This window comes from Ammospiza caudacuta, chromosome 11 (genome assembly GCF_027887145.1).
Source record: "Ammospiza caudacuta isolate bAmmCau1 chromosome 11, bAmmCau1.pri, whole genome shotgun sequence".
NCBI classification, from domain to species: domain Eukaryota; kingdom Metazoa; phylum Chordata; class Aves; order Passeriformes; family Passerellidae; genus Ammospiza; species Ammospiza caudacuta.
The window spans coordinates 8,511,175-8,528,078 of NC_080603.1; the positions used below are offsets into that span (position 1 = coordinate 8,511,175).

The following is a 16,904-nucleotide window of genomic DNA, read 5'->3' on the forward strand; positions in this document are numbered from 1 at the left end:
GCGGCGCTCGAGCCGGCAGCGGGGGCCGCGCGCAGGAGGGCGGGAGGGGCGCGCGCCGCCTCAGCGCCCGCCATGGGCCCCGCGAGCTCTCGGGGCTCGGCACGGAGCCCCGGCCGCGCGCGCCGCCTCACGCGCCAGCGCCCCCGCCCCGCCGTGTCTCCGTTTCCCCCTCACGGCGGCCGGGCGCGGACGCCGCGTCCCGCCCCTGTCATGGCGAGCGCCTCCGCTCGGGCCGAGGAAGTGGCCCCGCCTCTGCCCTCAGGCCGTGCTGGAACCTGCGGCCAGGCCTGTCAATAGCTCGGGCTCCCGGCTGACGCACCGGGCCCTCCGCCCGCACGGAGCGAGGCCGGGACCTGCGGGGCCTGGCAGCTCTGGGGAGAGGTGGCGCGGGAGCTGCGGAGAGCACAAACCCCTCAGGACATCGCCAGCCTCCCACACGCGGCTCTGTGGGCAGAAGTCATTCACAAACGTTCCTGCTGGAGACCCCACGTATAATACAGCAGTGGATGCACAGGCTGAGGGCAGGTATGACCAAGATATAGGCACAGGCCGGACTTTTATGGAGGGAACTTGTTTTATTTTCGTGCGTAAACACCAAGGCCATTCCACAGACTTCCAGATCCTGTGTTGCTACACTGCCAGCACCATCGGGCAGCCCTCTCCCTCCTTCTGTGTTTGGTGTTTTGGGGAACTGCCTGACAGAGCTTCTCCTTTTTCCCACAGTGCCCTCTGTGTTCGCTTAGAGTTGCCCATGTGAAACTAATCAAGGAGTTCCACCTCTATCTTTTAGTTCCTTGTTTACTTCATGAATCCCCCCACTCTTTCCAGCCCAACACAAAATGAGTGTACACACAAAATAGGGGAATTTGGGTCTTGACTCCAAATACTCATTTAGCACTTGTGGTCCTCACCAAGCAGCTCATTCCCCACTTGGCACTGTTCCCACACAGCCCAGGTACAGCCCGTGTGGGTGCATCTCCATGTTACCACACAGATTGCAATGCCCAGCAAACACTCAGTAGCCATCTCTGGACTGTAACTCCTTGCAGACAGTGAATCCCCAACCTGACTCCACTCCAAGGCACAGCATCTTCATTCTCACCCTCAGCCTGCTGTTACATTGCTTGTAAAATGCCCAATTCCCTCTTCAGATTACTGCCAGGAACACCTTCAGTGCTGAACCAAGCCAACAGACTGAAATAACATCCAGAAAATTCCCACCATGTCCACATCCTCATACACACCTCCCTGAATCACATCCTCTGCCAAACTCTGAACACACTTTGTCCTGAGCACTCCCAACCCCTCCCAGCTCCCTCTCATGCTGCTCTGGCTCTTAGGCAAGGAACTTAACTTGCCACCCAACACCCAGAGTTTTACCAGTCTTGTCTAATTTCTGGGATACACTCCTTTGGGTATCATCCACAGCCTGGGATTCAGCAGTAGGGTTCCAACCTCAACATCCCCATCCACAGCATTAACCTGCACTATTCTGTCTCTCACTGATGGAGCTAAATGAGTAGCTCTGGATTCTACCTAAGAACAATTGCAATTCTGGCAAGACAGAGAATATAAACTCTCTAGAACTACAAGGAATTATTACTCTTGAAAATTATGGTAATAATAGAATATGAAACTGCAAGAGTAGCAAAACTGACTAGGTCATAACTTTTAGACCAGAGGAAGGCCATAGTGCTTTTCTATGCCCCATTATTGCTGGCTGATCTGCTGAATTTCACTTTTTTTCTATGCAGACCCTTGAGTTCATTTCTAACAGTGCAGCCCAAGCAGCAGATACATTTTTCCTACCTCTGTTGGTCATTTGTTGCAGTCTGTCAGCATCACCATCCTGCAGCAGGAGTCCTGCTGTCTCAGGAGGGTGGGTGGGGGCCTCAGCTGTTTGTGACCACTGTGGCAAGTGGGGTGGTGACAGTAACTGTGAGGGGCTGAGTGCCCCCCCAGCTCTGCAGCCTCCTGCCCCAGGGCTTGGCTCAGCCCTGATGTGCTGCACCTCTGTGACCCCATCAGGTGCTGAGAAACAGCCAGGTGGGGAAAAGTTCCTCTTGAGCCTTCTCTGCTGTGCCTTAGGAGCTCCTTTGCGGCCTGAGAGCTGCCCTTTTGCTGCTCCCTGACTCTGTGTCTGCCCTGCTGGCTGCCTGCTTTGCCCTTGGAGCTGCTCCTTGCTGCACATGGCTGCTCCTCAGGGGCTGGCCCTGCTCTGCTCTCCTCACCCAGGTACCATGGCACTCCTCCTTGTAGCTGCTCCCCTGCCCTGCCTGCCTTGCTCTTACCTCCCTGGCCCCCCTTTCCCTGCACTGGCCACCTTTGCTGCTCCATCCCTCATGCTAACAGCCTTGTGGGACCAGTCTCCCTCCCTGGCCACTGGTAGGTGCTTAACTTTGAACAAGCACTGAAACTCTCAATAAACCATTGAGTAAATCTCCTTTCACTGGAAAACAAGGGTGGAATAGGAATGTTATTTCATTTTCCAGTTCCTATCAATGCTCTGTGTTTGGGAAAAATGAGACTCCTTGTTGAAATTAGGTTAGAATAGTGCCTATTAACTCTGCAGACACAGATACCTGTGTTAATGGCCCAGGTCCTTGGGTGATAGCTTTTGTTTCTTCCCTACTTGAACAGAATAAACATTTAGATCTCAGTGAGCAGTCCTTTGTAAATGCATAATAGAGAACATGAGGTGTTCAAGCAGCTCCCTGTGTTAAGTTCCTTCTGCTGTGGAAGTGGTGCATCCTAAAGTGTCTGATAACTGCAGCCCTACATCTTTAAGGGAAAGGTATCAACTGAGTAGGAAAAAAATACAGCAAATACACTGCCTCTGAAAACGTGGATGTGAATAAAATGGTGGAGTTTGGTTGTAGTTTTGTTAGGGAGTTTGGTTTTTCCCTCAGCAGGCTGCCAATAGCAAGCTTGTTTCTAATTGCTCGCTTGTTTGACTTGATGTAGGCTTCCTTCTGTGTCACTGCATTTGGAGTACCATGAGGAAAGGCAGGCTAGGACCACAGGGATTGTAACAGTTCCAGCAACACAGTGTTTTCTGGCTGATGCTATTAATGAATTAACAGAACAAACAGGTAATCACAGTAACTGCAGAAGAAAGGAACATGAAGCATCCCCCCCACGGCCTCTAAGAGACACAGACTGACTTTTGCCAGAAAGCAGTCAGAGGAGTTTGGGATGGCTGTCACAGCCCTGCAGAGCCTGTGGCCCTTTCTAAAGTGACCCCTGGCTACCTGCTCACCCCTGTTACTATCCCAACACAGCTGCAGAGACTGCTCCTGCAGTACAAGCTCCACCAATTCCCTTCTTTGTGCCTTTTTCATTTGCCTTGAATTTGTCTTATAGGATTGCCCTTTTAGTTTTGTAACTCCCAAATATTGCAGGGGGTGTCCAACCATGCCATGCCTTTGGAATCCTGGTAAAGCAGAGCATGCTGGTACTCCCAGTCCATTGGTTTTGCCTCCCTTTTATATTCATGAACAAACCATAGACTTCACCACTATAACAAATTTCTCCTCAGTGTTCAGAAGTATTCTTTTATGTTATTCCAGAGTGGCCACACTTTTCAGAAACATATTCCAGTTGCTTACTAATCTCTTACCAACATCCCTCTCTGAGAATTGCTGGTTTTGTTTTGAGAGGTTCACACCCACAACACCAGGGACCCCCTTTTTTATTGATTGTAGGAGTGGTCGCAATGGCCCTTTCATTCAAGTTCACCTCCACATATGATAAAGCCAATTTCTGCTTTTTTATTTGGGTCTGTTTTTTGCAAGCAGCTTTTTTTTTTTTTTTTTTTGAGGGAATGAAACAAAACAAAAAAGGCATCTCCATTATCATTCTTGAGACCTGGAATAGTGCAGTACAATTTGTGTCTTTACTGGTAGGAGGAATTCCTTGTTCTAAGCCAGAACATTTCTTATCTGTTGTTGGACATTGGAATTTTCAATGTTGTACAGTTTTATAGCAGTGCTGTTAGACCCACCAGTTCTTTGTAACTGTGTGTGGGGTTTTGTTTGTTTGGTGTTCTTTGATATTTTTAAACTATCTACTGCTTTCAGAAACACCCAGCAAATAATCAGGAATCTGTTTGTGGTTTGGATTCCCAAGGCCCTGAGAAGGAAAATTCCCCAACAATTTTAAGGTCCTTGGGATCTCAGTACAAACCCCACCCACTATGTCACTATTGTTAAGGGGGTTGCTTATTGTTCTCCACAAGCCAATCCCCCACAATTCATTTACTTCATTTGGGGCATATATTTGAAGGGAATTTTCATAGGATGAATTTGTAGGGCATCTCCTCCAGCATTTATTGTTCAGCACAGCTTTCTCTTTCAGTTCTCCCAGCCCTTCCCCAGTTTGAACCAGGCTAGTGGGTGTAGCTGCAATAGCTTTTCTCCAGCTGTGTGAGCATGTCTGGCCTAATAATTGTTCTATTTGAATCAGCATCAAGTATGTGCATTTTGCATATCATATTAGATCTTTGGTAATCAAATTCCTCCTCTTGTTATTAAATTGTATAAGCAGAAGTTAAGAGATACATCTGTGCAACTTTGAAGTTCACAGAAGGTGAGCTCAAATCCCCTTTTCAGTTCTTTTTGCCTTATAGTTGTACTTACATGAACCATGTGAGTGAACTTTATATTGCAGCTAATGAAAAAAAATCTGTTTAGCTTACCTCTCAAAAGTGTCACAACACACATTCCCAATATGGATGTCAGAAGCACACAAGGAGGGCATTGATAGAGCTCACAGCAGTCCACCTCCTCACTGAAGCTGTTCATGTTTTTCTGATGTTGCTAAACAGAGAAATTAAAGTTCTTCTCTGGATACAGAGTTGTAAATCCAAAGGCAGCTGTTGCTAGTTTAGGCTGGGGGTTCTTGTTGGTTTCCATGTGCCAGGAGGATCCTGTGCCCTCTGCCAGTCCAGTGCAGTGCCACTCTACTCGTGCTGTGGCTCTTACACCTGTTTGCCAGCTCAGCTTTGGGAGGGGCACGTGGGCAAGTTCTGCATTTGCATAAATTAATTGGCATAATTGAGCTGGCTGTTCACTTTTAATTCCAGGAGCATCATGCTCTTCCCTGCTGCCCTCTGAGCTGTGAGGTTGGGAAGTGCTACAGAAACTCACCCAGGGAGCCCCTCTCTCAAAAACAAAACAAATCAAATTAGCTCAGTGGTTTGTTTTACTGTTATGACTTAAGCAGGGATATTCTGGCCCTTCTCTTTTGGGGCCTACCTGTAAGTGGGACAGAAGAGCTGCTGAAAACACTGGCTTTGCTTGTTTCCTTAACTGCCTTGTTCCCAATCTGGACAAATTGGTGTTACTGTGACTTCCTAAAGGTGACTTCTTAGATCCATATGTCCTCTGTGCACCTCTTTTTTGAGCAGAGCATTTCTGGTGTCCTGTAGTGAGAAGTGTTGTGCCTGATGACAGAGAGATGCTTAATTCCTGTGGTGTATTTCCTTCTTCTGAAAGTGTAAGACCACAACTACATCTTTCAATAGGTCCTTTGTAGTGACCCCCTGACACACACTTCATCTTCACTCTGAGGTGTTCTGACTTTTTTGAGAAACCAGTACAGACTGATTATTTCACTGTATCAAACAAACAGTATGAAGTTCTCCTTTTAACAATGTGATACAAGTACTTGATAGTTGATTAAAATATGTAATTCATAGGATATCTTGCTGAGACAATCTCACATGGTACAGCATGTCTGATGTAATCACAACAGTCACTTCTGGCCTTAGTATCTATAAATCCAGTTTTGGAGATCTGCTCCTTTGCTGAGTGCCCAGCTCATCTCTGATGTGGGTTGTGAGTCTGCTCTAAACCTGTGCTTGCAGGAGTGCAGGAGTTTTGTCAGAACAGGACTCTCACTTTGGAACAGCCCAGAGCAAATGGAGATGATCTGGGATTAGCACTAAATAGTTGAGCTGATTCTGAGCCAAACTGCTAATGCAGAAATACTGGTTCAACTCTGCATGTGCTCCAGTTTAATTTGGGTTTAGGGATTATCCTCCCCTACATACAAGAATGTGCCTCTTACACACCTGAGTTACCCCTCTGATTTAAACACATCAGCTGACTTTGGCCTTGGCTGGTTCCCTACAGCAATACAAATTGATAATGGAAGTGGGTTTTATTCCCCTCTACTGTTTACCAAAACCAAGCACAAATTACTATTTGACTGAATATGGAAAATGTGAATATCAGGAGACTGTTTTCTCATGCTTTAAAGTCCTCTTGTAACTGGATTTGGCCTCAAAATTCTTGCTTCTCTTTCACTGATTTTCATTGTGGGGACTTACTGAGAAAGTGCCTGGAGAATTTTCAGTTTCTGATGCATCCTTGTGACAATCTCTAGCTTGACAGTTCTAACAGTATTGAACTGTACAAATGACTGTCAGAACTAGTCTGGTATCCTGCTTCCAAAAGCAGGCAGTAACAAATATGAAGGGAACAGTAATAATACCGTAAGCATACAGTGATACTTTCCTAGCACACTCTTCCAGCAATTTGTGTCTTGGGGGCCTACAGAGAGATAGCAGCTCCTTTCATTTTGTATTCCCAGGTAGATTTCTTCTCCATTCGTGTGTCCAGGACCTTTTGACTCTTTGGCCACTATTGAAAATGGAGCTGATGCTTTTGCAGGGGTATTGTGAACTTGTTCCTTTTGTGATCAGACATGTATTCTTGGGGTTTGGTTTTCCCCAGTGCATCTTAACATCCACTTGATTTACATTTGTCTCTGATCTCTGTGAGGTAAATTCCTTTAATCTAATGACAACTTAGTTTCAAGAGCTCCTAATCAGGGACATTCTCAAAGGCCTCTGGAAATCTGAGTTTTTATATGAACAAGATCTGCATTTTACACGTTTGACTTCACTAAATAAAGCCACTAGATGTGCAGGCAGGAATCTCTATACAAAATCTCTGCCAACTGCTCCCCAGTATGTCCTGGTTATGTATTTGCTAATACTGGGTTTTGTGGATTGGGTTGGTGGACTTTTTGGCATTTTGCTTCATAATTCATATTGGATTTACAGGTTTAAAGTTTTCTTAGGTCCCTTAGTGCCTGTCTTAAAAACGGACATTGCACTAGCCACCTGCCATAGGAGATTTTAGCAAGAAACTTTAAATTTGAGCAAGTTATCTCTGAAGAACCTTGTAACACTGAGGTGAAAACAGTTTGATCCTGAAGGATTTGTTCTAGAACTTAATCTTCTACTCTTTGGGGGTGAAACGGGACCTTCAGTGTACCCAGTAAACATTCAAGTAAAAACCCTGGAAAGACCCAGGCTTTTTAGCTCAGAAATCTTCTCAAGTTCCTTTGCACTGGATTCAGATAAAACAAACCAAAAATAATTATTATTATTTCTGTTGGATAGTCTGAACAATCTTTTTAATCTTGGCTTGTTTTACTGCCAGAATCTCTGGCGTGCTTCCTTCTTCTCAGGCATTTGAAAAAGAATTTACTAGTTTTCACACTTCCAGCAAGTTGCTCCTAAAAGGATTTTTTGCCTCTCCACCCTGTTTTTTAACATGTAACCTGCAATTCTTGACAATTCTGTCTTCCCTTCTGCTCTTCTATTGGGCAGAACTTCAACTACCCAAAGAATGCCTTTTTGCCTCTGCTGTCTCCCCTTGCCATGCCCTTGTCCTCCAGGATGGGGCCTTTTTGAAACCTTTGTTCCCAGAATGCAGATTCCCAACCTCTTTTGCATGTGACCCATGTTCTGAATAGTAGTTATTTTAATTTCTGAAGTTGCAGAGTTGCTCTTTTGAGTGTGTTTTTAATTAGGAGGCTATTGCGGGCAGCCTGAGTGATGCTGAACCCACCTGAGGGAGACAGTGGAGACTTTTGCTTCAAATATCTGTGGTCTGATTTCTGCCTGAGCTGTTTTGTGACCAGGAGAAACTTCCTGAGTGGGGAGGGTGCAATGCCTGTTTGGCTGCAGTCAAGGAGCAGCTATCTCACAGATAGGTCAGGAATGCAGCTGGCATCCTGCCACTACTCTGGCTGGGGGCTGAAACAGCCTCCTGCTCAGCAGTGTGTGGGCTGAGCTGCTTGGTGCCTTTCTTGTCCTAATCTTCACTGCCAAGATCTCCCCAGGCCTTTGTGCCTGCAGGCAGGGCTCAAGGAGGGGGCTCCAGTAGTGGGGGTGTTTGAGCCAGTTTGACACATTCTGGGGAACCAGACAGGATGACCCAAGTGGGTGGAGAGAGCTGGCAGATGTTGCAGTGATGCCACCGTTATCTTTGAAAGGCCATGGAGATCAGGGGGATCCCTGAGGGCTGGGAAAGCCTGGGGTTACTCCCATCTGCAAAAAGCCTGCGACTGTCAGATGATCCCCTTCATTGTGGGCTGGGAGGAAAGCCATGGCACAAGTGTTCTTGGCTGCCTTTCGTGGTCACATGGAGAAGGTGATTGGGAATAGCCAGCATAGATTAACCAGGAATAAATCATGTCACCAACCCCAGTGCCTTCTGGTGACAAAGTGAGGTTCTGTGATGAGTGAAGAGCTGTGGATGTCAGGTGTCTGACCCTGGGCGAGGTTTCTGACAGGACCTCTTGCTGTACAGCTGTGTCTAGGTTAGCACATCATGGTGAGCAGGGGCAGCATGATGGTAAGGGTGGAGCACTTGTCCCAGGAGGAGAGGCTGAGGAGCTGGGCTTTATCTTTGTTAGCCTGGAGTGGACACTGGGGACATCCCTAGCAGCTGCTTTCTGGTACAGGAGAGCCTGTGGCTGTCACCTCACTAACTCCTCCTGGCTGAAGTGCACAGGCAGGGGACAAGAGACAGCTGTCCTAAAGTGAAAAAAGGCAGGTTGCTACTGAGTAGAGTGGACTGGGGGGAATCAGTTCCCTATGGAGCCAGTCAGGCACTGGAACTCAGACTGAGAAAGGTGTGCCAGCCTCTGTCCTTGCAGACTTTTAAGATCCAGCTGACAAAATGGTATGAATTCAGTGCTGAGTCTGTTCTGAGTAGGACGCTGGACTGGAGCCTGAGAGCCCTTTCAAAATGAATTATCGTACAGCAGCTTGTACATGCTATGTAATCCAAGAATTTCCATTCTTGGAGATTCCCCAGACTTGTGGTATCTACAGGGCCACGCTCGTGCATTTCATGTGTGGTATGTGCACACTGAGGCAATGCTCACCTCGCCCTACTTGGAACTGCCGGGGGTTTGTTGGTGGTCGGTGTCGGAGGTGGCCTACGGGGGTAACAAATGATCTGCTGCACAGATGGCTGCGCCTGCACACTGGAGAACTGCCTGGGAGGCGATGACATCAGATCTCTGGATTGCGGATACACTGCAGCTCGGGCACTCGCTGTGTGCGCTGCGTATTCCCCGCACATCCCGGCCCACTCCCTTCTTAAGGGGTCTCGATTCGCCTCATCCGTCCGAAAGCGTGCCGGGAAAAGAGCCCAGTGCCTCTTCATAGGAGGCGGCACGGAATCGGTGCCGGGGTGTCACAGGGACCGTTTTCCTAAGAAATACTTTCTGGCATTTGAAACAAAGAGAGGACAGCTAATCTTGCGAGCTGACACCCCTGCTTGCCTTCCCCGCTTCTGAAGCGCCACAAATCTCTCCGCCACACAGGAAAGGGGGAAGAGCTGATGCATTTTCCCGCTGTCTCTGCGCACAGACAACAGCGCTGAACAATCTGGCGGCGGAGGGCTGGGCTCGTTCAGCGGCCTGCGCCGGGCCCGGTGCTGCAGCGGCCCTGCCCGGGCCTCCCGGAGCTTCCCGAAGCCGTGTGCCCGCACCGCCCCTGCCGTAGTTGGGACACCCGGGCGGCGGAGCGGGAGCGGGGCCGGGGCCGGGGCCGGGGCGGGCCGGGGCCGGGGCCGGGGCGGGCCGGGCGCGCACGCGCGGACATGGCGGCTGTGCGGGTGCTGCGGCGGGCGCTGGGCTTGTGCCGGGGCCGCGCCGCCTCGGGGAACCGGCCGCCCCCCGTGCCCCAGCGCATCGAGGAGAAGCGCCGAGCCGCGCTGCTCGGCGGCGGCCAGGCCCGCATCGACGCCCAGCACAAGCGGGTGAGCCCAGCACAGGTGGCCGCAGGGGACAGAGCCCTGTCCCGCAGCCGCCGGGCGCACGCTGGCCGGGGAGGGCAGGCCGCGCACGGCGGGACTCCGTTCCGCCCTGGGGACTCGCGGCTTCGCGTGGTACTGCAGACACCCCTTTGCGGGAAGGTTTCCTCAAGCAGCGCTTAAGACTGCATTGCCTGTTACTCTGGGTAGAAAAAAGAACAATTGCTTTACTAATTCCTTTACCTCAGAGTGGTTATTGGTTGGCTGCAATATGTATGAGAGATAGGGTAGACAGAAGTTGCAACTTCTGCCTGTTAATGGTAAGTCAGTTCTAGGTTGCTTAACACTTCTGAGCAACAGCTTCATCTTTACACCACTGTTGGAAATTTAATCTGATCTCTGAGCTGACAGCAAAGAGTTAGAAGAGTGGAAATAAGCGGATGAAAAGACAGGTGTGAGGGATGACAACAGGTGGGTTTTTAGTCTCCTGCCTCTGTCGTTCAGAATGTGGGCAGTGCTGATGGGAGTGACAGCAGAGATTTCCTGTTTCTCCTTATCGCCTCTTGCTGGGAGACCTTTTCAGCGTGGTGCAAGGTGGTTTGTAGGCATCAAGGAGGTGGGAATGGCGATTCCCATGAAGGTTCCCTCAGCGATCACTCTGCCTGTCAGCAGTGTCCCTCTCCAGTAATACAACATGTGAAGAGAGTTCAGTCTTGCTGAGTTACATTCAAGACACTGACACACAAATATACAAGCGCTTCTGCATGTCTAGGGCCTCAAGCAGCTTATGTTTTATATAAACTAATACTTTGGCTTACATTAGGCCTTCCTGCATTTCCTGCTTTTCATGAGCTTTTTGGCCTGCTGGTCAGATGGTTTGTAAAAGCTGAGCTGTGTTACAGTGTCATGTTGATGCAGGGTCATGTCATCCCCTAAAGGAGACAACCCAGGTGCCCTGCCCTTTGCAGACAGATGGTGACCATGGTTGGAAAGAACAGATTTGTTTGGTAGGTTAAGACATAAAGAACTTTGCAGTCATTTTTTACTACATAACAGTGAGCAAAGGACATGTATATCTGGTCAATTGATTCTGTTCTTGGCATTTCACCATTACTTTTGCCTGTAACAGTGTCCAGCTGGAAAAAAACCAGAAGGATTTTGTCAGAAGATCCCTGCAGGCTGTCACACTTCCTCTTCCCTCTTATTTACTGCAATCAAATAATATTTGAGCACAATGAATTGAACCCTGAGCTGTTGGGGAGGACTGGTCTAGCTGTGGAAGGGTTCCCTGGTTAAGAATAGAAAAAAGGTCTCAATAGCAGCATTTAAATGTGTAGGCAAAAATAGCTGTGATGCATTTATAGCCTGTTGAAAGTCTCTGAGATTGTTTCCTTTCTCCTGTGGTAGTGCTGCTCCAACAGTCAGCCTTCTTTTCAGAGTCTGGCTTGCATTAGGTTTGTTTTTGAGGAGGATAATCACTGCACAGGCTATTTGCAGCTTTGGGGGCCTGCAGTTGCTTAATGGACCCTGTGTAACAGATCAGGTGAGGTTTTGCCTGATGAAAATGCATCTGCTGGGGGTCAGCCAACAGCCAGAATCACCTGGTGGCGCTGTTAATTGTTGCTTGCTCTGTTTCAGGGAAAGCTGACAGCAAGGGAACGAATTCTGCTGCTGTTGGACCCTGACAGTTTTGATGAATATGACATGTTTGTGGAACACAGATGTACTGACTTTGGGATGGACTCTAGCAAGAATAAGGTAGTTTTATTTCATATAACTCTTGTTTCAGTGTCCTCTGCTGTGCAGCCAGCCCACTGGTTGAAAATGGGCTCTTCTGTTCACGTATGATTTTTACTATTTGTTTTCTCTTTATGTATAATTTTGTTTTGTAAATTTGCTCTCATTACTCTTAGTTTCCATTTAATACCTTACAGAGTGTTCTGTTGTCTAAACTTGATACCTTTTTTATAAGGTCACTTGTTTGGTTCAAATACCTTCCTGGGAATTGTCTTCGATTTGCATTTTAAACAGTAGAGGAGGCTGCAGAGCTTTGTTGGTGCAATTTCGTCAATCAGATCAGATATGAGGGGAAAATCAAGGTAGATATTTCTGTTTCCCTACAGGTAGGATTAGAGTTCTTGGCTGAAACAACTCAGATCTATATTTATGCCTGCCAAACAGTAGTCATAAAATCCTTGAGGCTTTTACAATCTGATCTGAAAGTTTGGGAGTCCCAGCATTTGTAGTGCTCTGTTAGCCATTTGCACCCTGCTTGCTGAGGCACTTTCTGGCTATGTGGCCATGTATCCTAAACCAGCATGGTACAGGGAGTTCCACACACAGAGGGAAAATCTGTGCCCCTCAAAGTCTCTCATGATGTTGATGCCTGATAATGTTCTACCTGGGAAAAGTGTTCTGCTGTGCTCTGGTAGAAGGCACCAGTGAGCTGCTGGGTGTCAGTGCCTGGTGCTGATGTGCCTGTTCACTGGGAATCTTCCTGCAGCCAAAGGCTGCTTGCTGTGGGTTGTTGGTGTAGGGTGAGGAGCTCTCTGTGTGTGCCCTGTGCTGCACACAGTAATTACAACTTCTGTTTGTGCAGCTCTTAAACCACTTCCTTGGGTTTCAGTCCTTCAAGCTGTGGATGAGGGAGGGGACAGCAGGGTTCCAGCAGAGGTGCTGGGAGTGCCAAAGGTGAAGGATTTGTTTGTTGGGTCACACGGGAGGCTGATGACACTTGGTGCTGGGAAGGATGTTGTGTTAGACCTCCTCCCCTCTCAGGGGATAGCAGAGCAAACATCTTTTCTCCTCTGTTGTTTTTACTTTGTTCCCCAGTAAACTCAACTGCCAGAGTTGCCTCTCATTGAGTTACTCCATGCTGCATCTCACACTGTTGATAACAAATTGCTATTTCTGAAAATAGGAGGGGCAGCAGAGTCCTGGGTGTGACAAGAGGGTTAATTTTTTCCTTGTGCTTCAGAATTCACCCTTCAGTGAGAGCTGCAGATTGTGTTTACAGAGCACAGTTTCACAACAGATGACTTAACTGTGGCCACTGAGCTGGAATATTAGTTTAGCATTGAATTTCTCAGAGTCCCTGGAACTTTCTGAGGGTAGGGTAGGACTTGTGCTCACATCCAGGCTGCTTGTGGGCTGCTGGGGATTTTGGGAGTCACCTTCACGTGGCAGTGGCTGAAGTCCAGGTGTGTGCTGCTGTTCTGTGTGCCAGGGGCTGAGAGCAGTGCTGTGTGTGAGCCTGAGAAAAGGCACCAGGCAAGGGTGACCTTCCTGACAGCAGATCACCTGGGCATGAGTGCTCCTTAGAGTGTCCCTGCAGCACACACTTCCCTTTTTCCTTCTTTTTTTTTTTTTTTTTTTTAATTTTAATACCAAACAACAAAAAGCACTTCAGTGCTTGAAATTCCCTTTTTTACTGACAAGCCAGCAAAGTTCCTTTCCTACTGTTGTCTTGGAAGACTTCGATATATTTTTTTTATTAGAAAGATGAAGCACATTTTAAGACTCACAGGCTCCATTTCCTTGGCCAGTTCTTTCTTCCCTTATTTACAATGTGAAAAATGGGACAGGTCAAGTTCAAGTATTTGAGGTGACTGTAATTATATTTTTGGATCTGTCCAGGATTGTTTTTCATCCTGTATCAACACCTCAGAGGTTTGTGCAGTATATCCATTCTTTCAAAACCATCAGCTAGTCCTGATAAAAGGTACATCCTGTCCTGTCTCTGAGGGCATGATTTGTCTTAATTTCAGATATTCTAAATTTGAAGGGAACCTGCTAAGTTCCATGATCTTTAATACATAATGAAAATGTGATATTACCTCTAGTTTTCATTTTTACAGCTGGGGAAAATCTTTGTGGAGCCCCCACTGCAGACATGGAAGATGAGACCTCCCAGGAAATCAGTCTTTGCTTTGTCTTAGTAGGAGTTTGTGAAAGTTTTAGTAGACATCATTTGTTGCATTTTCAATGAATTTGTCTGTTTTTCATGCAGTACCCTGGTGACAGTGTGGTGACTGGCCGTGGAAGGATTAATGGCAGACTAGCTTATGTTTTCAGTCAGGTAAGGTTTTTCTTGTTTTTAAGTAGTGGGAACTTACTTCAAAGGACAAGTTCACAATAGTTCAGCATGGCCTTGTAGCAATGTACCTGTGGGAGGAAGCAGGGCACCCTCAGACAAGAAGCAAAAAAGCTTGTGATAGCATATAAATAGATAAAATATACTTTTTATGTTAAAATATATTTTTTATATTAAAATAAAAGTACTTCAGAGGAAACATCTTAGGTGGAGACTTATCTTGGTCACTCACTGTGAAAGGCTTTCTTTGACATCATTAGTAAGTGCTGCTCTGTTCTGGGCCACAAAGTAGCCTTTGTTCATTTGCTGTCATGGCCAAAGTGGCTGTAGCTGTGTTACCTTGGAGCAAGGCAGAGACTCTGCCTGTTTTGTCTGGGATGTGTGCTCCTTCCAAGGAGAGTCACTGGTACATGGGCCTGAGCATGTGGAGAGGAGCCAAACACAAACCTTCATTTTAGAACGCAAGTAGGGGGCAGTTTTTGTATTAGTAGAATTTAAGAGTGCCCCTTCATGATACACCCCTCCCTTTTTATATCTAATGACCTTTTTTCCCTCCAAATGGAGCTGCCTCCTGAGATGCTGAACCTTTTTGGTTCAAATGTCAGTCATGGCCATGCTGTCTCTGTCCACACAGTTTTTGGGGCTTCTTTGGGAGTGAGACTTGGTGGAATGCAACAGAGAAGGGCTCTGTTTCTGCCAGGAGGTGTCAATATCCTCTTTTTCTTCTGGATCAGTCCCAGGGCCTGTTAGAGATTTTTCTGCTTAGGCATTTTGGCTGACACAGTCCCTACAGCACCCCTTGGACATAACTCATGGGTCTGGAATGGTCACGTGTGTGCAGGTTTGTATTTCCTCCTTGTGAAGGATGCTTGTATTGAGCTGGGACCATCTGCAGGTTGCACTGAGGGAGTCAGTTGTTTTGAAGCAGCATAGCAAATATAGAGCACTGTAGGATTATGTTGTTTACTAGAAATAATTGACAGCATTTTACTGAAATTATTCTTTCCCTAATCTGAAAGTTTGCTTTATTTTCAGGATTTTACTGTATTTGGAGGCAGTTTGTCTGGAGCTCATGCCCAGAAGATCTGCAAGGTAATATGGCACAGAAAAAAACCAAAAAATTTGTCAGCATTCTTTTTTCAGTCTGTTGTGATAATGACTTTGGAGAAAATGTTTGGTGACTGACTTTAGTGTGCTCTGACATGTGCCATGCCTGAGACTGGTGCCTCTGGAAACTTTCTGAGTGTGGGTGAGCTTTTCCAGGTAATGCACACTTTGTTACATTAAGTTATGTCTTCTACTTTACTGCAAAGGGTGAGAGACTTGCCAAGTACAAATATCAATTAACTACTCATTGTCCACTGGAGAAAAGAGGAATGAATTCGGAGAAACTTTTTCCTCTAAACAGTGTGCTGTGAAAGTGTGTAATATTTAAAAAGAAAGCAAATGTAACAAGTAAACAGCCTGAAGATAATCAGTTTTACAACTCTGAGGTCACCTTGACCCTGAGAGTTTCTCTTATCAAACACTTGTGGCTATTTATTCCTGTTTGTCTGTCTGTCTTGTGAGAAGGGTTTTTGAATCCCAGGACTAGGGAGACAAGAACTCTTTCATGGATGAGTGTTGAGTGCTGTGTACTGGGAAATCTTCCTGAATTTTCTTGCCGTGGAATCAGAAACAAGATTTTGCTGTGGAAAGGCACAATGCCTTTTATGCTGTGGAAATAACTACTCTTTGCCATAGACTCCTCAGGAGTGTGTGGGTATAAAATTAGAAAACTAGATAACAACTATTTGGTTTTACCTGGTCTTGATATTAGGAAGGACTTGAATTACCCTTTCACACTGGAGCTTTGTGGTGTCCGTACTGGGGAGGGATGGAATGGCACTGAAGTGATGGGATGGTTTCTGGTGGGTTTTCTTTGATCTCTTCTTTCTAAAGCAGCAGGGTCTGATCACAAAACTAGAAAAAATGTGGGGCCTTCCTGGTTGGTGCTGTTCTTGGTGAGCCCCAAAGCTGGAAGGCTCTAGGGGAATGAGTTGCTTTGGGGGTCAGTCTTTGTCAGTGCTTTAGGAAGAACTTGGAAGAGCCTTGGGAAACAAAATCCAGGTCCCTGGAAAACAGCAGAACATGTCAGGGAATTCTAGGACTGCACAGAAATAGTTACCACCAGCTCCTGTTTGGGTTGGAGTTTTGGGTCTCCTGCCCACTGACTTGAGTGGCACCAAGTGTCAACACTTTCTCTGTTTCTAGGCAATATAAAATTCAAGGCTGATGCTACAAGCACTCTGAAAGATGGGACTGGATTTGTAAATCACTTAAGTTAAAGATTGTCTGAAATAATTTTATTACAATGATTGAAAGGACAGGGAAAAGCAACTTCAAAATTCAAAATGGGGATTAACTGATGTTTTACAACAATTATTTAGGAGCTAAAGCAGATCTTGATGTTAAAAACAGGTCTTAACATAATGTGCCAGTGCTGTAGTGTTATGAAAATGGCAGACATTTTACTGGAATTCAATAATCAGGAATATTTTGTGCAAGGAATGTAAAGAATTCAGTCCTCCTACTCAAGGCTCTGTTATAGTATTGTGTATGATCTTGAGGCAAGTAACCAAAATGATCAGAGCCCTAGAAAACAGGATGTGGGACTGAATTGATGGTGCTTAGCCTGGAAACATGAAGAGGAATATGAAGACTGAAGAGAGATTTGAGGTACTTGAATGTTCCCAAAAGTAAAGGCCAAG

At 46.6% G+C, this 16,904-nt stretch overlaps 1 protein-coding gene across 2 annotated transcripts in view; it reads left to right on the forward strand.

Annotated features, from left to right (window-relative positions):
* Nucleotides 1-410: 410 nt before the first annotated feature.
* The window catches only part of PCCB (propionyl-CoA carboxylase subunit beta), a 31,160-nt gene continuing 14,666 nt past the window's right edge, over nt 411-16,904 (forward strand). Inside the window, exons 1-4 of one of the 2 annotated variants that reach the window (XM_058812068.1) lie at nt 411-525; nt 11,700-11,819; nt 14,071-14,139; nt 15,190-15,246. In XM_058812068.1, the coding sequence (XP_058668051.1) occupies nt 11,766-11,819; nt 14,071-14,139; nt 15,190-15,246 (180 nt within the window). In that variant the 5' untranslated portion in view covers nt 411-525; nt 11,700-11,765. Of the gene's footprint in view, nt 526-9,908; nt 10,068-11,699; nt 11,820-14,070; nt 14,140-15,189; nt 15,247-16,904 lie in introns of those variants that run through there. The other variant, XM_058812067.1, reaches the window with a different exon arrangement.